The sequence below is a fragment of the Lampetra planeri genome, chromosome 54 (genome assembly GCF_965212315.1).
Source record: "Lampetra planeri chromosome 54, kcLamPlan1.2.h2, whole genome shotgun sequence".
In the NCBI taxonomy this organism is placed as follows: Eukaryota; Metazoa; Chordata; class Hyperoartia; order Petromyzontiformes; family Petromyzontidae; genus Lampetra; species Lampetra planeri.
In genome coordinates this window covers 3,811,014-3,838,794 of record NC_136160.1, presented here as the reverse complement: position 1 = coordinate 3,838,794, position 27,781 = coordinate 3,811,014, and the positions used below count along the sequence as shown (strand labels likewise).

The 27,781-nt window shown below is 51.5% G+C and overlaps 1 protein-coding gene across 1 annotated transcript in view; it reads right to left on the bottom strand.

The window, feature by feature from the left end:
- LOC144735219 (Wilms tumor protein 1-interacting protein homolog) overlaps positions 1 to 27,781 on the bottom strand; it is a 67,807-nt gene that overhangs the window by 5,648 nt on the left and 34,378 nt on the right. Inside the window, exons 4-9 of the mRNA XM_078617696.1 lie at positions 12,770 to 12,871; positions 8,800 to 8,867; positions 7,274 to 7,336; positions 6,562 to 6,692; positions 3,292 to 3,343; positions 1,977 to 2,045 (exon numbers count right to left, since the gene is read on the bottom strand). Of these exons, the coding sequence (XP_078473822.1) occupies positions 1,977 to 2,045; positions 3,292 to 3,343; positions 6,562 to 6,692; positions 7,274 to 7,336; positions 8,800 to 8,867; positions 12,770 to 12,871 (485 nt within the window). The remainder of the gene's footprint in view (positions 1 to 1,976; positions 2,046 to 3,291; positions 3,344 to 6,561; positions 6,693 to 7,273; positions 7,337 to 8,799; positions 8,868 to 12,769; positions 12,872 to 27,781) is intronic.

Here is a 27,781-nt window from a genome sequence, read left to right as displayed (position 1 = left end):
AGCGTGAGCTGCTCGCCTATCAAGAGTACAATACACGCGATAATACACACAACAACACGCACGTTCAACAATACACACAACAATATAATACACACAATACAATACACACAACAATACACACAACAACACGCGCACGTTCACCAGCAGGTCAAATGACGTTTGTTGTGCGGCCCAAAGCAAACATTTCTACAAATCGCCTCGGCTACAGAATCACAAAGGCAGGGATCTCCCGTATAGCCTTTAACAGACGGTTGGGGCAAGTGCTGTTAAGCGATTTACACCTATGAAGGCTGGCACGGCCCACGACGGAGTGGGTGGCCAGAGCCACACCTGTCCGCCTTTGTCTCCCTAGTGCCGATGTTTACACACTGTGCCAGGTACTCATTTGAGGCCGAGTCGACCTAGGGGAGGCCCAGGACCGGTTCAGATATTCGTCACTGGTTTCGGCCGTGAGCGGGAATCGAACCCCGGGCCGCCAGGGGTTCGTGCCGCAGCGCGCTAACCGCTGCGCCACCGCTCCCCCCCCCCCTCCAGAACCACAGCCACACCTCCTCTGAAACGGTCGCTCGCACCTGCGCCTCCGTGCATTCTGCGATTAGCGAAACGTCTCTCATCGCGAGACCCGGCTTTGTGTCTCTCACTCTCGATTACTCACGCGCGGCCCTGTTCAAACGCCACAAAACAGACAATGCGGCCCCCCCCACCCCCCACCCTTAGCCACTTTCGTCCTTCCATGTAAAAAAAAACGTAAAAGGGATAGTGTTTTTTTAACCGTGCCATTACCCGCACAGCCCTGCGGGAGTCGAATTTCCTCAGCAGCAGCGCTGGTTTAATACGAGCATTAACTCTGGACTCGTTTCAACGTGTCAAAAACTCATTGACTGGCTGAAAGATCTTCGTATATGGAGGACGGCAGACATTGGGCAACCGTCAGTAGTGCCGGGCTCACTGTCTAGCTGCCTTCACGCTCGTTTGTGGTCCCTCGCGCCTCTCTCTTCCAGAGTGAGCCAATACCGTGCTGCCCGTTAAGAGTTACATTGAACATTATTATTATTATTCATCGGCAGATTCAGGCTCGCTTAAAACCACCGCTTTAAACGTCGTCCAGTAAGTTCAGACGAGCGTCGGAAACAAAAAGTTCCATCGCTCGGACAGCACGCAAGACGGAAACCTTACGGTGAACATTCATTCAAAGGATGGAGGATATTGTGCCCCTGCCAGACGTTACGGGACCTTGTCTTCCTCTACCGCAAGTGGCCAAACTTAAACCGCAATCCTCGCCGGTGAATTTGCAACAATACCACAAGAAATGTGCCTCCGGACCCTGGAGACCACCTGGAGAGGATTCCAGGCGCGCGTGGGGACTCTGACTTTTTCAAGCCATTAACGTACATTTGTTATCATGTCACAGTGCCTTATCCGTTCTTTTCCCATGAAAAACGCTAGTCTCATTTAAGTGTTAACGTGTTTTTGAAGCACCCTGTAAATTCTCTTTGAAAGTCGGCAGAGCGCACAAACGCACTCGACGTGCATCGACGACACGCCAACGCACCGAGAGGGATGCACCGAAAAGTGAACTCAAAAAAACAACTCGTAACGCTTGCGAAAAGTTGCTCGCTAACCTTTACACAGACTTTTCCGCGCCTCCGGTTAGCGCGGTTGGCTACGTACGGTGTGAAAGCAGTTCAACATGCGTACATACATCCACACATACGTGCAAAGCTGGAAACAAACGAGCGACGATACGCGCGTAGGAACAGTGACGTAACGTTGGCGTGCCGAGCACGCCCTGCTACGTTTCCGCTGTTGAGGGCAACTTGCCGTGTGAATGTAAAATCGTCGTCCGGTGCGAAAGAGGACCAACGTACGCACGTACATCCGTCAGGCCAAAAACGGGGTTACAACTGTCTGGGGGTTTAAGTGAATGCACGACTGAACCGTCGTGAAACTTCGAGGGCAACGGAGACTTCACTTACTTCACAGTGGTAGCACTCCACGTGGTAATCGTTGTCCATGGACACCACCCGTATGGTCTCTTCAGTGTCCTGGGCCAACACGACAAGGAGCAGGCACACGTTCACAAACAAGCAGCCCTTTCGAAAAATCACCGAGAGTTAAGAGACCTTCAATAAACAATAACAAAGATTCCCCCGTGTAGCCTTAACAGACTGCAGGAGGTCAATGTGCTGTTAGCGAGCAGCAACCTACGAAGGCCTGACATGGCGCACGATGGCGGCGGGTGGCTAGCACCACGCCCGGCCGCTTTTGTCTTGCCAGTGGCGAGGTTAACACATCGCACCAGGTACTCATTTTAGGCCGAGTCAACCGAGGTTGAGGCCCAGGATCGGTTCAGATAACCTTGTCACTGGTGGTTGGCCGAGAGCCGGAATCGAACTCGGGTCGGCACTGCGGTAACTGCTGCGGCAATCGCCGAATATCAACACACACACGCCGCAAACGCCGCTGAGCCTCACGACCTTCATGTGCTACCAGCAAGGGTAATACCAGGGCCAGTGGGGTGTTCTGAATTTGGAGACAGCCACAGTGTCAACTCCAGGGGTCGGCAACCAAAATAACAGGAGGCATTTTTTTCGAATTCGGTAAAACCCCAATTTTTTTTCCTATATTTCAAGAGCCACCAATGTGCGTGAACAACATAAACATTTTAAAAAATGTAAAATAATAAAAAAATAATAGCTTTGACCCTTTCTGGCAATAACACAGGTGTTAAGATGTTCAAACACCAAATATAAACCTTTTGCAAGGAACCATGTCTGCATTAACCAGACATACTTGTGGTGAACATGCTCAAAGAGCCAGCCAAAACATCTCGCGCTTTCAGACGCGCTTCTGCGGACGTCTGGAACGCTCTTTCCTTCCGCTATTAGGAAGCCACTGAAGCTACGCACTTTTAAATCATCTAAATCAGTGGTTCTTAACCTTGACTGCAGCCTGCACCCCCCTTTGGTTCTCAGAAAGGGCATCTCGCATCCCCAGGGGATGCGTGCACCCCAGACTAAGAACCACTCATCATCTAGGCCGACAAACCCATTTCTTTGGAACTGCTTTTTGTGTTGGGTTTTGTTGCTCCGGAGCCGCAGGTTGACGACTTCTGCGTTACTCTCTCTCTCGCTCTCCGCTCCCTCGATTAACATCCTCTCGTCATCTAAATTTCTTCCTCCCCTCGTCCAACGAGCTATTTATTTATACGTGACTGTACGACGCCTTGTAGAAAGGAACTTTATAAGTGTAATTGATTATTGTAATCTTTTGAACTATCGATTAGTTTACCTGGGCTGGCAGGATGGGCTGGCCACAGGCGTTGCACCTCGGAGCAAACATCCTGTGGGGGGGGGGGAGACAGAAAGCCGTAACACCGTGAGCCAAGGCGATGCACGGTCCAGCACACGAACCAAAACGAGGAGCAATCTTCGTCTCCAGCCTCGTAAGCATGCGGCCGGCACAAAGCAGTACTCTTTTTATCGACCCCTCTCCCGGAGCGATGATGGGCTGAGTCAACCCCCAACCTGGATTTAAATGATCAGATCTTCCGATTGCGAACCGGGTAACGGACGCTCTGCCGTTGACGTCACCGTTACCAGATGACATATATCGTACTCACAACACCGTTATCGCGAACGCACGGTAGAACCACCTGTAACGTATTGAAAGCAATTAACACTGGTGGTGGTGGTTGGGGGGAGGATAAACCACCTTGCACCTGCACCATGACAATAGGGGATGGGTGGGTGGGAGGGGGGGTGGATATGGAGCCGACCACCACTGCACTTGGGGATGGGCCTCCCTATTGTGAAGGAGAGGAGAGCTGAAGGCCACTTGAGGGTGGGTGAGATTCCACTCTCAAGCAGCCCCAGCGGATCGGTTACAAACACATTCTTCAGAGCTTCGGGGAGAAAAGACAGTTTTTTCGGCCCAACCACATTCTTGCATCTTTTCGCTGCTGGAAGCATCCTTTCAGAAACGAAGAAAAAAAAAAACCCGTCAACATTCGTCAATAACAACAGTGTAGCCTTTAAAAAATAAAAACTATACATATATGTAAGACAGGCGACATCGCGGGCAATGGGCCTACTTCATGGGCCGTGTTATTGACGAATGTGTTGAGTTGGCTTTGATGTGTGCTTGTGCACCGTACTGCCAAACGTAGCAGCAGCAGCCCTGCCAAATAATTAGTTTAACTCATGTCAATCTAGATTTGAAGCCTTCGTGACTGCAGGAATCCATACTCTTTGGTTCTTTCGGTAAAGTCACGTAGGTAGAAAATGAAGTAAATCACGACGTTTCGATTGCAACACAAGCAATCATCATCAGGTGGGAAAACTCATGTTGTTTACGCATCTCATCTGTGCATCTTAAACGCACACAACACCGCGTGGAGTTCGTCAATACTATTCATCTCCTATGAGACATAAGGCCGTGCGAGCGTGTGTGTATATATGCAACGCCGACTGCATCAGACAGACACAGCCCCTTGGCTAATCCACTGCTGGATGAATGCCTCCGAACGCCTTTGCCAATGCCTATCATGGAGGTTGTTTCACTGCGTTACAATGCTGGTGAGTGCAGGGAGGCAAAGTGGGGGGATGGGGGGGTTTCAAGACCTGTTCAGAAATCACTTTGCCACCGATGTTAGCCCCCCCCCCCCCCACGCAAGTGCAGTGCGCCGACCACTGCGCCACGTTTCCGGGGGAGCCGCGTGACGATAGACAATTTGCTCACCGGGCGATCCCAATCCTTTGAAGTCGTTAATAACGACACGACCGCACGCCGCTAAAACTCCTTCCTACTTGGCCCCCCTGCCTGCCCGCCCCCCCCCCCCGAGCCCACCACCGCCCCCCCCCCCCCCCCGGAGGATCCCCCCCCTCTGGGTGGGGGTACTGAGGATTTTTTTTTTGCCCCTCGCCATCCCGACATCTGTTGCAAGCGCCGGTTTTTCTGTCCCCCCCCCCGACCTCCCCCTGACACCCCCTGCGCGTTGTGCCGGACTTGTGTGAGTGCCTAAATAAAAACACATTACATCTCCATATATATATAAAAAAGGCAACGTTGTGAATAGGTGTGTCTGTTCAAAATGTTTAGCGTACTTCCCCGACATGCAACAAACTTGAAATTTGCCATGTGGGTACTTTCCAGACTGTACACCATGCAAAAATTATAAAAATACACTTTTTTAGGGGAGGGGAGCTCAATAATGCATATATTTTTGCACAGCAAGTGAGCTGTGACGTGACTCGCGCATGTGGAAGCGTAACGCATTGTGGTGTAGTGGTTAGCGCGCCGCGCTACGAACCCGGCGACCCGAGTTCGATTCCCGCTCACGGTCACCACCGGTGACGATTATTTTAACCGGTCCTGGGCCTCCCCTAGATCGACTCAGCCACAAACGAGTAACTGCTGTGGTGTGTGAACATCGCCTCTGGGGAGGCAAAGGCGGCCAAGTCTCAGGCGAAGCCGGGTAGTACAGCTAGTATATACGTGTAAAATAAAAAAAATATATAACGAGACCACACCGAGCATACGTGACGATGAGGTCCGGGCCCTACTGGGCAGCCGCGTACAAACGTTTCCCTCCCTCGCGTGAACGCGCATACCTCGGTCGGGGTGGCTAACATCGTTTATTCTGCATTACCGCTAACCGCATGAACAAAACGGGAAGCATTCAAAGGGGGTTGGGTGATCGTGTTTTTAAAGACGAGAGGACCACAGTGCAGGGCAACTTCTGATGCTTGTTCCGCGTAATGCCGAGTGCCTCTCACATGTCATTCGAAACTTGGTATTTTTCCCGGCCTCAATGATTTTGCCGTTACGATTGGGATTTTTTTTTTCCCCTCGTCGTTTACGCATTCGAAAAGAACGTCCGGCGATAGTTTTGTGACGTTCTTTACGTGTATTTTTAACAACCATTTTTTTTAATAACCAAGAAATGAGGGCCAACTGTACCACGCGGAGGCTTAGGGCAGCCCAGCTGCAGTCAACCGATCGGCGTTATTCTTTACTTTGAAAAAATTCCAGCCGAAATCGATCACCCCCCCTCGGTCGTTGACTTTACCTGTCACCGTTTAACAACCCTAGGAGAGACAAAGGCGGCCGGGCGTGGTGCTGGCCAGACCTTCATAGGTGTGTGCTAACAACACTTGCCCCAAAAGTCTGCTCAGGCTATATGGCTGATCTTTGTCCTCGTCTTTGTGTGGGGGAGCGGTAGTGCAGCGGTTAGCGCGCTGCGCTACGAACTCAGAGACCCCAGTTCCATTCCCGCGCATGGCCAACACCAGTGACGGTTATCTGAACCAGTCCTGCACCTCCCATAGGTCGACTCAGCTTTAAATGAATACCTGGTGTGGTGTGTAAAAAACATCGCCACTTGGGAGACAAAGGGCTTTGGTGCTGGCCACCCACCCCCTCATGTGCCGTGCCGGCCTTCATAGGTGCTACTCACTAACAGCACTTGCCCCAATAGTCTGTTCGGGCTCTACGGGTAACCTTTGTCTTTGTGCGTGCTTGCGTGCGTGCGTGTAAGTGAGCGGTGCCGTGCGACGGTACTTGTGGTAGTCGCGCACGCAGTAGATCTTGTTCTCCACGTCCACGGTGAAGGGGACGCCGTCCAGGCACTTGTTGCAGACCACGCAGCGGAAGCAGCCCGGGTGGTAAGACCGCCCCAGCGCCTGCAGGATCTGAGAGAGGACGAGGAGGAGCAGAAGGAGGAGACGCAGAGATCCCGTTACATCACCGCGGGGACACGCTGCACCGCACAGCCCGCGGGCCGGGAGAGGCTTTCCAATTGGCCCGCCGAAGCCACGGCCCCCCACCAGCAACGGCCGAGAGAGACGCGGTTTAACCGAGGGGGTGGGTGGCCGGTTTGCCGAGGCGTGAAGATAGCGCAAATAAGCGCGAGATGGTAGCGCGATGAACAAGAGGGGCGAGAGAGAGTGGCAGATCAGAGGGCCCGCGTGTACGGGGCAACCGCTGCGGTAACGAACGCGAGCGAAACGTCCTGCGGCTGCCGCCACTGTCAGCTGCCTTGGGCTGCGGCCGTCCCTTGTTGCAAAGCTGCTTGGCTCAAAGAGGCTTTTCCCAGTGACAATCTAAACCGATCCTGGGTACCGGGTTCACCAACATTTCCCGCGGCCAAGAGGCGTGTTGGGAAGGCCTTTATCCAGCGGGGGGGTGGGGAACAGAACAGCTGTGACCGCAGTGGCGGTTGCTCGCTACGAGGAGCAGTACACCGGCGACCGAGGGCCCGCGCCCCGCGTACCATCTCCATGATGAGGTGTCCGCAGCCGTAGCACTTTTCCGCGCTCTGCTGGAAGCCCGAGTACTGTGGGAATGAAGCACAAGGAAATCGTTCAACTACGAAGCGGCGAGTCGACGCGGTTTCCCGCGTCGCTGGGCGCGGGGGACCGGCGCCCGTTTCCGGTTTTACAGCCCTGGCTCAGCGACAGAAATTCCACATCCCCGTTGTGTGTGGGAGGATCGTTGTCAACGTGCCACAAAGTAGTACGCACTGAAGCGGCCACAGAGGGATGAGTCGACCTCTGACCTGGATTTCGATCGCAGCCTCCGGATTGGGAGATGCGCACTCTAACCAGTGCACCACCCAGCCAGATTTCGTAATTATGATAAATAGTACAGGCAGAGCCGTCCCTAGGGTGGGCGGCGAATCGGGGCAACTGCCCCGGGCCCCCCGCATTGGGGGGCCACGCGCTTCGACGTCACGTCGTCAGATGTAAAAGAGGAAGGTGATGACATTAAATAATGTGATACCATCACATTACTCAATTTAAGACCGGAAACAGGAATACTTCTTAACAATTCTGGCAAATACGCCTGATGAGGCTGGTTGTAATCACCAGGGAAACACCGCAAGTACTCAAACTAAAAACTACATTTTGTTTACGTGACAAACCCTTCCTAACTGGCTGTGTCTGGGGCGGCGGTGGTGGTGCGGTCACGTCGCTAAAGTTCTCTTGCGGCGTCTTTAAAAACAACGGCGCTGCTACGCCTCGCTCGTGATCAAATGTAACGCCGAACCGTTCAAGTGATTCAGCACTGAACGAGAGACGTCTCTGCATGGGGAAAGGGGTTTCAGGCGACGTGTCTCTGCGATGCACGCGGCGGCGTTCGCCACCGCACTGTCTTCTCACGTCGACACCTGCCCACCTCCTCCGCAATGACGACACACGCCAGTTTCATCTCCCGCCCGGGCTGCACACGCGTCGTTTTCCCCTCTCCGACCGCGCATCCCTTCCCCACCCCGCGGATTGCTCAATTCCCCGTCAAACAGAAACCCATTTGTCGAACGGGGAAGACACGGCAAAAGCATGTCTCGCGCGTCAAATAATACCCGCGTGATCCTGATTGCGTCGAGCGGTGGAAAATTTAAGGCGGTTGGGCACGCCGAACCTGTGAACCCAGTGCGACCTGGGTTCGACTCCCGGCCATTTCTGTAACATCGGCGGCGGGCGAGGGATATCTGAACCGGTCCCACCCACCGATTCGCCAACCCGCATTGACCGGCGTGGGGAAGTATGGTCAAACAACACCCCCCACCCCCCATCATCAACACAGACAAAATGGATCCAATATTTTACTATTATGATAATCGAATAACCCTACCACTGCATAACTATTAACTATTGTTTATCTTACCAGTTAAAGCCCTCTGAGCTATGTAGCTCTCATAAGCGACCTCGCCACAAATGATAGCTCAACGAAGTGGTCTATCGTGTGGACATTTAGAGCTGCCAAATACGTGCACGTTGATTCTAAATGTGTTCTTACCAGATAGTCTTCCTCGCAGTATATTTTTCCAGTCACGTTGTAGAAGGCCTTTCCCCGGAGTGTCCGACCTGAATCAAACGAAAAATCAGAACACGTGTGAAGTTGTTACCAGCAGTGGGGGAGAAAACGTGACACAATAAAAACGATGCGGTCAAACCCCGGCATAACGTCTTCAAGGAACCGGAAATATCGCTCGGTGTGTCAATAATTAAGATTTTATTTACAAAACCAAATAGGAAATAAACCTGAATCGAATGTGGTAGGTGTTGATTATGGAATTTAACACGTGGTGTAGATATTTTTGTTTAGTTTCTTGTCCAATCTCTCCCGCACCTCCATTAGCGCAGTTGGCTACGTACGGTGCGAAAGATGTTCAACATACATATGTATGGTACTTTATAGATTAAGGTTTTAACGTCTTTTTGCGCCGTGAATATGAAGAGAGCACGCTTTCAACGTGTCCAACAGGAGGTGCCAGTTGAGCAATCAATGTGTTAATTTCCCATGGGAAATAAATCCAGGCGATGGAAACTCAAAGGACAGTCTGTCATGCAAGAGACAAATATGAATGTTCTGGGGAATATACGCAGACCAATTCAGTGCTTCTTACAAATGTTGTTTGCCTGATGAAGGTCGTACAAGCTTTCACGTGAATAAGTGCCAATTAATTATTGTAGTCAGTATATTTTAATATTAACAACTAGAGATGTGTTCATGATTTTTGGATGAAAGGTTTGAAAATCGCACCTAGATATGAAGTATTGGATGATACGGAAAAAAAAATATTTGTTTCAGATTTATCCCAAAGTATGATGTCACAGGAAATTATGTCACTTATATGATGTCACTTCTGGCTTTTTCCGCCATAATTGGGGTCGTGTGCCAGTGACTTTTCTTAGTGAGAAGCGAAGTTAAATAAAATGTATCGCATAATGAATATTATACAAAATCTGAACATATCCTTAAAAATCCGACATCTGAAATTCTTTCATCGGAAACCCATTCCTATTAAGTATCATTTACAACCACGCGATACGCCAATGTTATGAAAAAAAAAATCTTTAAGGGAAACTTGGAAAAAACTGTGAATTATAGGGCAGGAACTAATTTATGAAATTACATAACTTTTGATTCAAATCTGTCTTCAAAGCACTGGGTTTTAAAATGATCCTGAGATGTCGACGATATTTCCCTCGAGTATATCCTCAAAATTATTTCTGCGTATAACCTACGGCATGCTTCCCAGGAATCGCTATAGCCGTAAACAATTACAATTTATATGACAAACACCCATAAGGATTCATTCATCAATGTGCCTCGACTCAAGCTTTAGGAAGTTGGCAAAGGCTTTTAGATTTTTTTTGACCACCAGTCAAAGTGGCCATGTGAATGCGCATTGCCCAGGCAAGGCATCAACAGCAGCCACTGCTGCTCCAGTGGCTCCCTGATGCTGTATCGGAAGGAGATGTGCAAAATCAATGCACAACCTCCCAAGATCTGCTTTTACAACACAAATTAGTTGGCGACGCGTCTGCGTTGTCAGTATTGCACAAACACAATTAGCACAACAGAAAAACTCAACAAATTCATCTACAACAACTTTGAGGCCTTAAAAAGATTAAATATAATGGCCGACGTTTCGGACAGTGTTTCTCTTCATCATTATACATGTGCGTGTTTTTCTGTTTAAGGTCAGTGTTGCTGATCAATGTGTCGAGTCTTTTGCTCCAATTACACTAATCCTAGCATCTTCTCTCGAGGTCACCGACCACAATGGGTGCCCACTCCCGTGGATTTATCAGTGAGCTGCCCCCCCCCCCTCCACCGCCCTTGCTTGCTTTACGTAACACCGAAACAAAATGTGCGACGGATTGCTTCGGCATAATTTTTTTGGAGTTCACAATTGGTTCACCACTTGTGTGGTCGATGCTCCGGTCGGTGCTTCGTGCCGTCGAATTTGCACTGTGCGGTCGCTCGCCAATTTACACCCCTCCACCCACTCAAGTCCGTGCATTCCGTGAAGGGGGTCCCCGCATTCGCTGCCAATCGACGAGTCGTCAGGACGCATCAGTTCGCTCTCGCGCGCCGTGCAACGTGAAACAAAAAAAAAACCCACAGAGGAGGAGAAGGAGGGCGTTCCTCACAGAGAAGAGAAAGAATGAAAACGTGCCAAGCGATTTGGTAGCCTCGGGAAGTTCCTTTCACTCGCAGCATCCTCCCCCCCTTGATCTCCGTAATGTGCAGGGCGCCCCGGTGGCGAGATGTTAACTCCCTCGGCTGGTATGCAGCAGGTCGTGGGTTTGATCCAGACCCCAACACGTGTTGTATATTTGGAGGCTGCGTCTCTCTTTCTCTCTCTCCCTGTGCTCGCATGGATTTTTCTTCGGGTCCTCCGGTTCCCCCCCCCCCCCCCCCCCACATTTTAGAATCAACGACACGCGTTTAGAGTACTTGGCTGCTATCAATGTCCACACATTTGTGATGGCCAGGTCGCTTCTGAAAAAGAGCTACATAGAGCAGCTCAGTGGGGTCTAACCAAGTAAAACATATACACACATAAATAGTGAGCATCGTCGCTCGACTTGCATCCCGTCAGGAGGGATTTGAGTGCTCTGAGGTTGCCCATCTCCCCCTCATCCCCAGCCCTCATCCCCCAACACAAAACTAGTTTTGCTAGAAAAGTGCGGCTGAAAATGCTGTGCGGTATTCTCGACCAAAATCGGCTCACAATGCTGTTTTTTCTTTCTTTAAAAACCTTTCAAAGGTTTCAACGGTTTGAGTTTTTTGCACGATGGCGGCCGTGAAATGTTTTGACGGTCGCATTTCGAAAAAAAGCGGCCCAATCAAACGGAAGTCGCAAACGGAGTCGAGCACTTTTTTTTTGGCGGCCAGAGTTCGGCGCGAGGCGAACGCCGAGAAAAAGTTCCGCGCAAACACGCTCCTTTACCGTCCAATTCACAAACAATAATTGGAAGAAAAAAAACTGTCGTTTTTTAAAGGTCCACTGTTAAAATAAAACTTCCTTGAAATGTGACGAATTTTTCAGTGCCGCTGCGTTGGCAGCGGCGCACAAGCACGATTAACAACAAAAAAGCAACGTGCCGATGCCCTCTGAAATGAGAGCTCTGAAGGACAAGCGTTGAAGCCGATCCGCACGAATTATTTCTTGAATGGTGGGCCCTTCGTCTGCCCGTCTGAGCCTCGGGCAATGACACCGAGCCCGTAGTCTGTTCACGCCGCGGTGCCTTCAGGCGAACTCTCCGAGACCATGGGGCTTAGCGAGTGAATGGGAACAGACACACGATACCTACGTCTTCTTGTCCTTCCCCACCCCCCATCCTCCCACCGCACCTCCGATTAGCACGGTCGGCTACGTAGGGTGCGAAAAAAAGTCCAACGTGGGTACGTGCATGCGTGAACGAGGGCGGGGAGGGATCTCACTCGTGCGCACGCCTCCTCATTCATCACGCGACAACGCGAAGAATGACAACGGTGCTCGTAGGACGCGCACCACGCGCCTATGTATCACTTGAATAAAATAATGACGACAGCCCTCTGTGAATCCACAGCTGGACGATGGCTCTCCCCCCCCCCCCCCCCCCCAAGAAAAAGAAAACAATCTCAAAAACGCACACGTGCCGGGAAAAGCGGCACGTCCCCATCGCTCTCCGAGGCAACGTCAGCGGCGCTGTGTGGTGGTGGGGGCGCTGTGGGGTGGTGGGGGGCGCTGTGTGGTGGTGGGGGGGGCGGTGCTGTGTGGTGGTGGGAGCGCTGTGGGGTGGATGGGGGGCGCTGTGTGGTGGTGGGGGGGGCGGCGCTGTGCGGTGGTGGTGGGGGGGGGCGGTGCTGTGGGGTGGTGGGGAGCACTGTGTGGTGATAGGAGTCAGCACTATGGGGTGGAGAGCAGTGAGCAGTGGGGGGCGGTGGGTGGGGGGGCGGTGAGTGGGGGGGCGGTGGGTGGGGGTCTTACCGCAGGAGCTGCAGGTGAAGCACGACGTGTGGTAGAGGTTGCCCATGGCTTGGCACGCCTGGCTGGAGCCGTACACCCCCTTGTTGCACTTGACGCACATGCCTGCGTCCGGCACAACGCACGACGGCAGCGCGCACGCAAAACAACAAGCGACGTCGTCATCATCATCGTCCGTCGCTCCATGAATAACGCCCACTCCCGTGTCCACAGGTCGGGAGGTTAAATACCTCGCCTGGTATACAGGAGTTCGTGGGTTCGATCCCGACCCCTGTATATTTGGAGTTTGCGGTGTCTCTTTCCCCGTGGTCGCGTGGATTTTTGTCCGGGTCCTCCAGTTGTTCCCTCCACGTTTAGAATCAACATCACGCTTTTAGAGTATTTGGCTGCTATACATTTCCACATCATTGAGCTATCATTTGTGACAGCCAGGTCACTACACAGCTCAGCGGGCCTTACCTGGTAAAATAAAATAAAACGTTTCAACCTGGGGCTGCTCACGACCATCACCACACCTCCTATTAGCACGGTTGGCTACGTACAGTGTGAAAAAAGTTCAACATACAAACACACACACACACGTACATCCTCTCATTCGATCGCCAGGCAATGCCAGGATGTTGACAGGAAGCAAAAATGACTCGCGAGCATGCGGTGGGCCATACCCCGCATTGTTGCGCCACTTGTTAACGTCGCAACTCTACCTCCAAACGACAACGAAAACAACTTGGTGTTTTTATAACGCCGCCTTTCACCGAAGGACCACAGAGCGCTGTAGGCGTAGAAATGTCAACACTCCAGAAAAATACAAATAAACTCAGAATGCACCAGACAAGACAAGACTCGGCAATTCGGGTGAAGAGATCGCACCGCGTCGTCGCTCGAGGTTCCCCGCAAACGACCCGATGGCGTGAAGGGGAGGTCTCGGTCGCGACTCTCAAACATCGACGGTGGCCCCCCCCCCACTCTCCCCCCCCCGCCCCCCCAAGGCTCACGGACTTGGCTGGGGAGGGCACCCCCAGGGCCCCCCCTACGAAAACTATCCAAACACCTTCGCCTGGTTATTATCTAAAATCTGCATCTCAAATATCGGATCGTCACAATATTTGAGTGAAATCGCAATTGTGGCAATGGGCTTTTCCTCTTCCTTCATACCAAAAGTTTATCAATGTTGGACTGTGGGCCTGTCCTGCGATTTGAATTGAGCCACGTGGAATTCCACAATTTTTTCGCAGAAATGGCAACCGCTGCGTTACGTAAGTAGCGAGAGGCGCCAGCGTTCGCGTGCTCAGCCAGGGCATCTCCATGGATGGTCGCCCCTCCCCAGGAAGGTTTCACCCCCCCCCCCCACTATCGTTCCCACGTTGCAGTATTTTTTTAAAATGTGAAATAGCCAGGACAGCCAGTCCCCGTGTTAGGTTCACATTGGATCGCACAGCGGTCGGCAGACCAAAATAACAAAGAGCCATTTTTATTTTTCAATTCACTCACAACAAAATAAATACGACAAGAGCCGCAATTGCAGCGTGAATACGAGACGGTGGGCCCTTGATAAATAACGCCGCGAAAGTAGTCCTTCAAAGAGCCGCATGAAGCTCCGAGGTCGCGGGTTGCCGACCCCTGGGCTAGTATAACCTGACAGCGTGCACGTTTTATTATCTGCGATAATCTGTTCGTACAACTTGTTATTATTTTAATGGTTGTTGTTGTTAGGATCGCGCATTTGCAATGGTGCGATGCTGCAGTGTGTAATCCCCGCTTCAGAAATTTGCAGGTCAACTTTGTCAGTATTTGTGGACGTTTGGTCCAATTATACCAATTTCTTTTTAAGCTTTTAGCTATGGGAGGAAAGACCGGGGCACTTAGAGGGAACCCACGTAGAAAACAGGGTGAGAACGTACAAGCTCCACACGCAATGGCACCCGAGTCAGGAAGCGAACCCAGGTGCTTGTTGCTGTGAGGCTCGACTATTAACAATGCGTTGCCACCCTTTTAAAGACAGTGGCCGCCCAGACTTCACGCCTCCGCCCACTTATTTTATTGTGTTTAGTTCGTTCTCCTTTCCATCCCCGCACCTCCGATTAGCAAGGTCGGCTACGTGCAGTGCGAAAGAAATTCAACGTACGTACATACATACTCCCGAAGGCTGGAAACCCCCAGCACAGGCCACACCCAGTTTTACTTGGCTGATTGTGTCAATGATGTCACCAAGCCCCGCCCACATCACATTTATCCCGGTGCACACGTGCCAACAGACGTTACACTTCCCCCCCCCCCCCCCCAAATGTTATCCGATTAGCCGAGTAATATCATCGGCAATCAGGAGGGTATTTGATTACTCTACTTCATAAAATATAGGACATCCCAACTCGTGTCATGTTAATCTTGAGCTGCTCCGCCATCTAGGAGGCGAGCGAATCGTAGAGATTTGCCAAGTCAGCAGATGGCAGTGCATCAAAGGTCGGTTCTTCAACCCCGTCCATAGTGCGTAGTATTCATAACCGGATAATACTTAATGACGGGGGGTGCGAGGCATGCGGGGACGATGCGGTGGAGCCGGCTCGTTCGTCACCATGAGAACGGTAAAAAGCAGCTTTGGTTGTGAGAAGGCGCACACGTACGTTTACACGCGTCCCTCGCAACAATCCCTGGGGCTGGAGGTGTGGAGTAACAGATGTGAACAATAGAAGTTGTTTCTATCGCTTGGGTCGTACAAACCCATTTCCCACATGCGTCATCACCACCCCCGCTCGGCACCTATTCACCGACACACGACCATTCCCGCTCGGATGCGCTCTCAGCCCGGTTTCTGCCAGGCAGAAATATTTAGTGACGGAAATTCCACATTTATATGGCAGGGGTCACTCTCGCCGTAGGAGAAAATTCCCACGAAGCGCTCGTCATTTTATGTCCACCGGGGATGCACGGATGGTTCGAGTTGGTCCCCGATGGGCCATCGATCTTGTCGCCGGTGTGAAAGCAAAGGCGTTCCACGCAACCACAATCGACAACGATTCTCGCCGCACATCACACCAGAATATGCCAAGTAGCACCGACCCAAACATTCCCATGAACTCCGCCTGAACGGCGCACGTCACGGGAACTTTCCTGAAAACTGGGCAAGTGTTGTCTCCATGAGGACCGAGTGCAAACAGCTGTAGAGCATTTGTACCGATGTTCGGCGAAATGTGAACACTCCTTGGCAGAGGCCAGCGTTCTCCAATGCCGGTGGGGAGGTCCCCCACGACTACGAGCAGTGGGGGAGGTGAAATGCTCCGTTAACCCCTTTGCCCCGTTCCAAGACGTCCTGCAGGTTGAAACACTCGATCCCCGTACAGGCAGAAAACTGATTGGCTGTACCACCTCCTTGACACCCACGGAAAGGGAGTTTCACAACATCTGTGTGCGGCGATCCACCAACCCCTCCCTTCGCTGCTGCCTCCACGGCCGCTGGACTAGAGGCGGCCACGTGAACAACCACTGCCGCACGCACCGCCGCTGGCTGGAGGGCTCCCACCAAGGTTCGTTTTTCTGGCCTTTCGCGACATTCCCGTTGCGCGCGGCTTGTCAGAAAAGGCGGCTGCATTGCACGGGCGGCAATGGTCTGCCGCCAAGTAGGGGGCGCTGTTGCCATGCTGGTTTTAATCAATTACAAGTGAGGTCTCGGGCAGAGGTCGCAAACGGGTTTTGATTCCTTACCCGTACCCGGCCGCACCAGGATCGCAAACGGGTACCCGTACCTGTACCCGGCCGTACCCGTACCCTACCCGTTCCCGGCCAGGTACGGGTAGGGTACGGGTATCGGGCACCTGATTGCGACCTCTGGGATGAAGCCATGTTGCAGGCGCGGGTGGGTTGATTCTAGGAACTTGAATTGTGAGAAGAGACAAGACGTTGGGAAATGAGTGACAAACAGTTACTCACCAATTTCGATTTAAAGCTTTCGTGACTGCAGGGATTCATCTTCTTGGTTCTTTCGGTAAAGTCACGTAGAAGGGAAGTAATAAAATAGTGATTCACGGTCTACCCGTACCCGTATCCGGCCGCACCAGGGTCGCAAACGGGTACCCGTACCCGGCCGGGTACGGGTAGCCGGGTATCGGGTAGCCGGGTATCGGGTAGGGTACGGGTATCGGGTACCCGGTTGCGACCTCTGGTCTCGGGGGCACGCGGACCTGCTCATACGCGAATTCACACTCGCACCTTTGTGTGACTCGGGACTTTCGCTGCACGCACGGCAGTCGGGTAACCACCCCACCCACCCACCCCGGCATCACGCGAACGTGAATTTGACGGCGTGGTAACCGCATCGCCCGCGCAAGGAACGAGTCCACCCCCAGCTCGCGCCTTTCATATTTATCATGACACGGACGATGAGTGAATCATTAACTGTACTGTACTTGATTAAACATTCATGTACATGTATGTACACTCACACACACTGACACTCACTCACACACACTCACTCACTCACTGACACTGACACTCGCTCACACACACCGACACTCACTCACTCACTGACAATCACACGGACACACTCACACACACTGACACTCATTCACACACAGTCACTCACTGACACTCACACTCACTGACACACACACACACAGACACTCACACACACTCACTGACACTCACACACACAGACACACACACACACACTGACACACACACACTGACACACACACACACGGCCCTACGCTTCTTCCCATGACCCCGAACCGCCGCCGCGACGAGCGGAAAACTCGCTGCCACTGCTCACTCGGCCAGTTCACCTAAGTTTTGTTTGCGAAAATAAAAAAAACCGCGATCCACTGAGACAGCCTTCCAACATCAGCAAAACCCTAACGGTTACAAAAAAAATACATACGTACGTTCAGAAAAAAAAGTAGTTTACAAAAAAATGTTTTATTGCACGGACACAAATTCTTCGGCTTATAACGAATATACACTTGTATGGTAATATGTGTTGTTATCCCAAAGAAGGGGGGGGAGGAGTTCCTGTGCCTCTGAAGAATCTCGAAGATATCCCCCGGGTTGTCTGTACCCCCCCCAACTCGCCCCCCGCCCGCCATCACCCAGGACGGGTCGTGTACATGGGGCCTGGCGTAGATCCATGTGCGGCTGTTTTATTCTTTTCGCCCGGCGTTCTGCAGCGTGGGCCTTTGTTATTGTGAAGTGAAAAACAAATCTATTAAAAAAATGCATTTTACAAAAAATCTCGAAGATAGGTCGCGTTTTTTGAGCGCGATAAGATGGGTCCCGGTGCCTAGGAGATGTTAACTACCTCGCCTGGTATACAGGAGGTCGTGGGTTCGATCCCAACCCTGATGCCCGCTGCTGTATATTTGGAATTTGCGTGTCTCTCTCCCCGTGGTCGCGTGGATTTTTCTCCGGGTCCTCCCGGTTTTTCCCTCCGCATTTAGAATCAACATAAAAACACGTTTACAGTATTTGACAAGCCACTGCGTTGAACTATAATTTGTGATAGCCAGGCCGCTTCTGAAAAAGAGCTACAGAAGCTCAGCGGGGCTTTATGTGGTCAAATAAAAAATAGTGAATAGCTTGTATTCTCGTCTGGGCAGAAGCAGCAGCAGCAGCCGCAGCAGCAAAAGAATAAGCTGAAGAAGAAACAGCAGGAGAAGCAGCAGCAGAAGAAGCAGCAAAAGAATAAGCAGAAGAAGCAGCAGCAGGAGAAGCAGCAGCAGAAGAAGCAGCAGAAGAAGCAGGAGAAGCAGCAGCAGCAGCAGAAGAAGCAAAATAATAAGCAGCAGAAGAAGCAGCGGCAAAAGCAGCGGCAGGCAGGTCAGCAGCAAAAGAAGCAGCAGCAAAAGAAGCAGCAGCAGCAGCAGAAGAAGAAGAAACAGCAGAAGATGCAGCAGCAGCGGCAGAAGAAGCAGCAGCAGAAGAAGAAACAGCAGAAGATGCAGCAAAAGAAGCAACAGCAGCGGCAGAAGAAGCAGCAGCAAAAGAAGAAACAGCAGCAGAAGCAGCAGCAGCGGCAGAAGAAGCAGCAGCAGAAGAAGAAACAGCAAAAGATGAAACAGCAGAAGAAGCAGCAGCAGCGGCAGAAGCGGCAGCAGAAGAAGAAACAGCAGAAGATGCAGCAGCGGTAGAAGCAGCGGCAGGCAGGTCAGCAGCAGCAGCCCTGGCTGGCTGGCTGCATGTGAATGCGGTGGTCTTGTGGAATGCGGCTGGGGTTAGCCCCGTCAGGTGCAGCGCTGCACCCACACAATCCCGGCCCCGCCAGGGACAATGGGTCGCCTTGTTTCCGAGATTCTACACAAGAAAAAAAAACTCCGTGCAAACTCTCCAACCCCCCCCCCCAGGACCCATCCACCCACCCCCTTCTTCCTCCACCACTGCGACCCCCCCCCCTTCTGTCTTCTCCTCCTCCTTCGCCTCTCTTCAGCAGCTTGCCACTACCCCAAAGCCACACCGACCTCGCCGACTCCCCCGACTACACACAAAGACAAAGATCCCCCGTATGGCCTTAACAGTGGGTTGGGGCAAGTGCTGTTCACGAGCACCTATGAAAGCCGGCACGGCACACGAGGGGGTTGGTTGGCCAGTATCACGCCCGGCCTCCTTTGTCTCCCTCGTGGCGATTATTTCACACACCGCACTCGGTTACTCGTTTGAGGCTGAGTCGACCTAGGGGAGGCCCAGGTACTGGGTCAGATTATCATCACTGGGTGTTGGTCGTGAGCGGGAATGGAACTCGGGTCGCCGGGTTCGTACCGCAGCGCGCTAACCGCTACACTACCGCTCCCCCAAATTCGTACACACACACGCACACAAAGACGACAGCCCCCCCCCCGTCCCCTATACGCAAACACAGGCGCGTACACACACGAGACCCACCGCGCACAAAGCAGCACACGCGGTTGCGTTAGTACGCGGGAGGCGAGCAGACACATACAGACACACACACACTCCCCTCCCACCCGAAGGTCAAACAAAGCGTGGAGCATGTACATGAGAATTCGGCAGTTTCAAATATACAACATGTGCAGTCACACACACACAGACGTACACACACACGCGCGCGCGCTCGCAAGCAGACAACAAAAACAACAACCCCACACGCACACACACAAAAACACACACACACAGACACACATCGTCTCTCCCCCCCCCTTCCACTAACTGCCACCCTATAAAGCTCTCAGCTTTTTCTGCCCAGCGACTGTGAAAGGAAGGGTCGGGCCGGGCCAAATTCCTGGCGTGCCTCTGCGCTGGAAAATCTCCGGTCCAACGCGTCTCCAACCCAACGGGGCAACTTTGCTCGCAAACTGGCTGCGAAATTTGGGTCACCACCACCACCCCCATCTCTTTCTCTACCCTCCTCCTCCTCGCCACCACCACCACCAACAACAACCACCACCACCAAACCCCCAACAACGTCCGAACCCCATCCCCCACCCAAACAACACGAGCCCGAGCGGGCAACACGCACACGCACTAGCGGTAGGCAGCCGCTCACACCGCCCCCACCCCCAACACACCACCAGTTTCCGAGCTGCCTTTGAGAGTGGAAAAGTCTTCCCGAGCCGTGCCGTGCTGGACGGACAATCGCATCGTTCCGCCAGAATCGGACACTATTTATACCGGGGGGGGGAACTCACGAGCTGAGAAGCTCTTCTTCTTGGTTCTTTCGGTAAAGTCACGTAGAATGGAAATAATAAATTAATAAAAATAAAACATAATAAAATAATTCTCACGACGTTTCGGCCACAACGCAAGCAGCCGTCCTCAGGTGAAGACCAGGTCTGTCTGTCGGGGAGACAGCGTCTCCATTCAGACTCGTCTCCATTCAGACGCTGTCTCCCCGACAGACCTGGTCTTCACCTGAGGACGGCTGCTTGCGTTGTGGCCGAAACGTCGTGAGAATTATTTAATAATGTTTTATTTTTATTATTGTATTATTTCCATTCTACGTGTGTGGACACGCGTCCACTGCTGCTGTAATTAAAGCAGCACCATAAGACCGGTACGGCCGATGGCTTGTGCAAGTAATGCTCGTGTATTTTTACGTGGAGAGCTTGATTTACGACGAAGGAATATTGTCTGCTTGTTCGTGTTATTAATTCAGGATGGTCGCTGCGTTCATTTAACGACACGCAGATGTGTGCTCCCAAACAGCAGAAAGAAAACCTCCGATTTGTGCCGTTGAATCTATTCGTCTCCGGGCCTGCAATAATGTGGACAGAGAGCACCCGTTCTGAACGATCATCCCGTCGTAACACAGAAGCGATCGGAAGAATGAACGCAGGCAGCTCCCAGTTGGTGTTGACAAATGTCAGGTGTTTTTTTTTTACATTTTATTTTGGGGACCAAAAATGTCCACAGTGTTCACGTGGTGTTTACAGCGACACCACTACCAACTCCCTTTGGGGGGGGGGGTTGTCGGACGTGGATTTTGGTTTAGGGCGACAATTCATTTGTCGTTAAGGCGCAAATTCGTCTTCACAGAGCGGCGTGTACGTACGTAGACGCTTAGCAGCGGTCGGCGAAACAAACTGCACTTGTAATTAAAATACAATTGTGGAGTAACATGTTCATCGGGCGGATGGAGGTTTGCTCAAGAAAACTCTTAAGATGTTAGTCGTTGTTGTTGAACTTATACCAAAGTGTTCATTGCTGGTGCAATTAGGGGTGGCAGCCGCTGTATTGTGGTCAAGCAACCCAAACGATGGATCGCACCGTAAAACCACTGATGTGAGCTCCTTCAACGGAGGAAGAACTCCACGAACTCTGGTGGGGCTGGCAGAAAGCGACATTAGATCTAACTTTTTTTTTACTATTTTTATTTTACCAGGTAAAGCCCACTGAGCCATATAGCTCTTTTTCAGAAGTGACCTGGCCACAAATGATGGCTGAACGAGGTGGCGGCGTGGACATTTATAGCCGTAGCCAAATACTCTAAACGCGTGATGTTTATTCAAAATGTGGAGGGAAAAAACCGGAGGACCCGGAGAAAAATCCGCTCCTGAACACATTGCCATAGGCAAGAATAGAACGGCCGCTGCATAACTTATCTAGTGATGCGTCACTGCTGGATTAACAGTAATCCTCTCCTCTCTGCGATGCTGAAGTGTGAGAGGTCACAGGCTGTTAATCACCCGTGCACAGATTTCAAGTGTCCCAGAATGCATTTTGGTAGGCGTACAGCGTTATGCTGCATTGTTGTCAAGGTAAACATCAAACTGTATTTCACACTTGTTTTGTGTCTAGGTAAGTGAAACAGGTGATTAAAACACCGTGAAATATAAATGTGCTTTAGATAATTACTGTATTCGTCACTGTCAAAATTAGATAAAACATGTATTAGCGGCAATCCACCAGTAGTCGCTTCTGAAAACGAGCTATTATAGATCAGTGAGCCTTACCCGGTAAAAAAAAAGTGGGTTGAACAAAGGGCTGTACGTGTATGACAATAATAATGTCACCATACTGGGGTCTATTTGTATTATTATATTTTGAAAAAAATGTGATTGGTCACTGTGCTAATCGGTGAATTGTCTTTGATATGAACAAGCCTGTAGTGGTCACACGAGCTCTGGGCGTGACGCTACACCAGGAATAGCGGAGACGAGACACACGCACACACACATATCTAATGTGCCACAAGGCAAATTTCCCAGCGATCTCACAATCTGTTTACCACGTGCGCTTAAGTGCAAAGCAGCTGTTTCCTAAAGTCTTTGCTTGGTAATGTTGCGAAAGTAGGCGACGCTGCCAGACTACGACTTAAATGCACGCATGTGCACGGATGATTTATTTTGCTTGGCAAACACAAAACCATGGTAGTATTTACGCAGCTCTGCTCCACATGTACTGTGGGGGGGGGGTATAATGCCCGAAAGCTGGCAGATATATAAAAGATGCTCTCTGAAAGATGTTGACGCACAAAAAGAAGGCCTCGGTCATGGGGGGGTTGCTTCTATAATTCCCAACGATTATTGCGACGATACAAAGCACCGCGCATTTGGCCAACGTCAGAATACCGTTGCCGTGTCTGCTTCATGATGCTCGTTAGTTTGGGCTGCTGTAGGAGGAAGACCCAGAACCCGGGTCAGATGGTTCAAGCCACTGATGTTTGCCGTGGCCAGGAATCAAACTATTTAACGCATTTTTATTTTTATTAACCATGTAACGGCCCACCTGAGCTGTGTCGTTATTTTTCAGAAGCAATCTGGCCACAGATGATAGCCCAACGAAGTGGCTTATGACTTTGACATTTATAACAGCCAAATATTATAAACGCATGTCGATTCCAAATGTGAAAGGTTAGAAACCAGAGGACCCGGAGGAAAATCCACGCGGAGAACATCCAAACTCCAAATATAAAGCAGGCGTCAGAGTCGGGATCGAATCCACGACCTCCTGTATACCTGGCGAGGAAGTTAACGTCTTGCCACCGTGGCGGCTTCATCAAATTCGGGTAGCCGGGTGTACAACGCAGTCTGCGATCTGCTGTGTCACTACGCCCCATATACCAACACATGGGTAAGCCGGCAACCACACCACTGGCGAAGTCACGAATGAAATGACAACGCAGGAGGCATCTGTGCACGAAGGCGTACGGACAAGACAGGCGAGCATCCCTCACCCACTGTGATCAGCCTGTCTGCTCTGTTTCAGGAGAAAACCGATGCCCTGCCACGTAAATGTGGAATTTCAACCACTTGATTTGAACAGAGACAATTCGGTTTCACGGAAAAGCTTACGCCCTGTGGTGCAAGAACACACACACACACCTCATGGCTAACTGATCGTGCGTGGCGTTAACAGATTTTAGACTATTTTGGGTTAGCACCGTGAGAAACAAAATAAAAGTCCGTACTTCTCGGTACGGTTGATACCGGCAAAAACAGAAAATCATGCGAGCTGTCATTTTAATGTACACACAGAAGCCTACGTGCCAAGCAGGAATTTAAAAAACGCGTTTTTTTTTTCCACGAAAGCTGCGATTAAAAAAAATCTCTTTCAGACTTTTTTCCTTCGTGAGGTTTCAAGGCTGGCGAATGTGACCCCGAGATAAATGGTAAAATAACATCCCCGAGTTGCGCGGCACAACACCCAATCCCCCCACCACCCACCCACCCCTCCCACACCTACATCTCAGCACAACACCCATCCACCCACCCACCCACCATCCACCTCCCCACACCTACAGCGTGGCACAACACCCACCCACCCACCGCCCCCACACACCCCCCCACCCACTATCCATCCTCCCCCACACCTACAGAGCGACACACCGCACCCAGAGGGAGACTGTCTAGACAGCATAATAAGAGGATCACAGCGGCTCGCGGCTTCTTCGCAGAGTGGCGGTGGGGCTTTCACACACACACAGACATGACAAAGATCCCCCGTATAGACTTACATACTTTCGGGGCAAGTGCCGTTAGCGAGTAGCACCGATGGAGGCTGGCACGTCACACGAGGGGTTGGGTGGTCAGCACCACCGCGCCTGGCCACCTTTGTCTCCCCGGTGAAGATGTTCACACAATCGGGCCAGCTAATTATTTTGAGGCCTAGTCGAACCCAGGGGTAGGCCCAGGACCGGTTCCGATAATCGGCACTGGTGTTGGTGGCCGCGAGCGGGAGTCGAACCTCGGGTCGCCGAGTTTGTAGCGCAGCGCCGTAACCGCTGTACCACCGCTCCCCGCCCACGCATGCAGCGGGCCTTTACCCGCTTGCTAGACCCGCTAAAGACCCGCTAGCTAGCTAAAGACCCGCTAGCTAGACCCGCTAAAGACCCGCTAGCTAGCTATAGACCCGCTAACTAGACCCGCTAAAGACCCGCTTGCTAGACCCGTTAAAGACCCGCTTCCTAGACCCGCTTCCTAGACCCGCTAAAGACCCACTAGCTAGCTAAAGACCCGCTAACTAGACCCGCTAAAGACCCGCTTGCTAGACCCGTTAAAGACCCGCTTGCTAGACCCGCTAAAGACCCGCTTGCTAGACCCGCTAAAGACCCACTAGCTAGCTAAAGACCCGCTAAAGACCCACTAGCTAGCTAAAGACCCGCTAAAGACCCACTAGCTAGCTAAAGACCCGCTAACTAGCTAAAGACCCGCTAACTAGCTTGCTAGCTAGTCCACAACACGTGGCGCTCGTGACCAATGCGCTAAACATACCCCGGTTTTTTTCTATAAAGTCACATAGGTAAAAAAAAGGGAAAATAAATAAAATCACGACGTTTTGGAGGCAACGCAAGCTTCCTTATCAAGTGATTGCTGTATCACTTGATACAGCTATTTTCCTGTGACGGTTCCACCTGAAGACGGAAGCTTGTGTTGCCTCAGAAACGTCGTGATTTAATTTATTTTCCTTTTTTTAACCTACATGACTTTACCGAAAAAACCAAAGAGTATGGACCCTTGCAGTCACGAAAACTTCAAATCTATAATTAATGCCCCGGTTTACAAGCCTCCCTCCCCCGGACAAAGCTACTCAACAACAACGCCTGTCAAATTTGGGAGAGGAATAATATCATAAGCTTGGCTTACTTTAATGCACCGAGAATGCCGCTTTTACATTTTTTGTTGCAATTAAAATGTTGCGCGGGCATGCACACACAAACAGTGCAGCCTCACTGAGACTGGTACGGATGGACGGGCTGGATTTATAACGACCGGAGGCCGATCGCGTCTGCCGACAGGTCCTCTGATCGTTGTGTCCGCGCCACTGTGCAATGCACAAAGGGCTCTGTAAGTAGTTAAACGCAGGTCTCCGCTGAACAAGAGAACTTCTTTACTCGCAACGAGCTCTTACCTTGTTAGAAAAGGGTCATCTATCTATCACCTTCATTTTTTCCTTTGTCCGGTGGGGAGGCTGCCTACGATTGAAAGACATCCCATTACAACAACGAAAAGCTGTTCTTCAGACGTTTAATGACAACTCAGGCGTGCGCGGACTAGCAACGTCATCGCCACAGCAGCTGCAAAAGCGAAAGGCCTGTTCCCTCTGTCGACAAGGTTACACAATAGATGGCCACAATGGGGGGGGGGGTGTAGCTTAGGCCTGTCTTTTTCATGAGCACTCTAGAAAATAAACACGCTCACAATTTCCGCGCCGCATCTTGAGATGCGAAAGCATCTCCGAATCGCGCTGCGACAGTTCTACGGCGTGGATCTTTCGGGGTTTTGTGCTGTGCAGTTCTCCTGACGCGGTTTCGGGTTGCTCGGTGCCCCCCCCTACCCGCACCTCCCCCCAGCACGGTTGTCTGGCACGACGTTCCGGACACATCCAACGCCGCCAGGCGATGCCGCGGGAGGAGTTTGGGCACACGGAGCCGCCGAAGAGGCTCCCCACGGGCACAAGCGGCGGAATCGTCGGGGGACGTGGCGCCGAACAGAGCTCGGTCCCGACCAGGAAAAAGCGCATCGGATGGCAGGATCGCCAACCCCGTTCCGGTGACGTCTGCAAAGTTGCAGGGCGGTGGGTGGTCCCGTTAAACGCCGAATCTCGGAACGCTCGAGCGGCTCGGCAATAATTTTAGTTGGAGGGGCGTAGCAGCAGCAGCGCCGTTGTTATTTTTAAGAAGTTTGAACTCACCGCAGAGAACCGTGGTGACACGACCGCCGCAACTCTACGATAGCTGGCGCCAAAACTGCGTGCCACGCGCCCTCCCACGTGGGGGCCTTGTGGGAGCCTCGGCAGGCGTACACGCGTACGTCATCGGAACGTGATCGGAAGAAAAACCGATGACGTTCACGTACGCACGTCATCGGAACGGGTTAATAGCCCCGCAATATTCACATGCGCACAACTGTTCACCGTGTAGGTAGATAGTCGCGTTACGAGCAACGGTTACAGCCACCCACGAATAACGCGTCCGGCATTGTCATCACCTTACGTACGTTGTTGCTTGGCTCCACGTCCACCGTCATTTGTAACGGGCGATAATTACGTTAAAAAAATCACTGTAAAGAGGGGGTTTAAAGCTGGCAAATTAAAACATAAAATGCGAGTCAGACGGTGGAGATCAAGTGCCCCCGCCAATTACGTCGCCGCCAGAGCGGGTTAATCACGCAACAGAATTCACTACCCGCTGCAGACCACTGCGGTGCAGCTCGCAGATAGGTCATCAGCGGGTTTAAGTTTCGCCACAGACATGATACCCCGTGGACGTTTAAAAAACCGCTGGCAGCCGGTCGATATTGAGAGGGGGGGGGGGTTGCTCCGAGGTCAGCGCAACGTAATTGTAACGTCGCAAAGACGCAGCCGCGAGGCGGTCGCACACGAGGCTAAGAGCGATGATTATTTGAGGCTTTTTATTTATTTAGCTGTGCCCGTTCACCTCGGAGAGCCTTGCCGAGTCTTGTAAGGATGGCCCCCTGTCATGTCTCATGTGGAGTGTGTGTACGTTGAACTTTTTTCGCACTGTACGTAGCCAACTGTGCAAATCGGAAGTGCAGGGGAAGGACAACAAACTGTGAGACGATGTACGTATATTGAACTTTCGCACCGTACTGGGCTGAGTGTCTCTGTGGGTCTCTGTGGGTCTCTGTGGGTCTCTGTGGGTCTCTGTGGGTCTCTGTGGGTCTCTGTGGGTCTCTGTGGGTACGTCAAACTTCTTTTGCACCGTACGTAGCCAACCGTGCTGATCGGAGGTGCGGGGAGCAGGATAACAAACTAAACACAAAAAACCGTGCTAAACAAATGCGTTACCAATCTAGATGATTTAAAAGTTGCATAGCTCCCAGCCGCTTCCTAATATCGGGAGGAAGAGCGTTCCAGACGGCCGCAGAAGCGCATCTGAAAGCGCGAGTGATGATGCAGTGACCGTGCAGACTTGCCTGTAGGGGGGGGGGGCAATGTTGCTGCTGTGTATGAGCCCCTTCGAGCGATTTGCAGGTCAAATTTTCAGAATTGGGATGTTTGGCCAATACCAAACATCCCAATTTGTCCGATAATTTTTTTTTTAAAGATACACAAAGAATATAAGCCCTGTTGCACAGCATCATAAATGTTGTTCGATCACAAGTTCTGTTATTA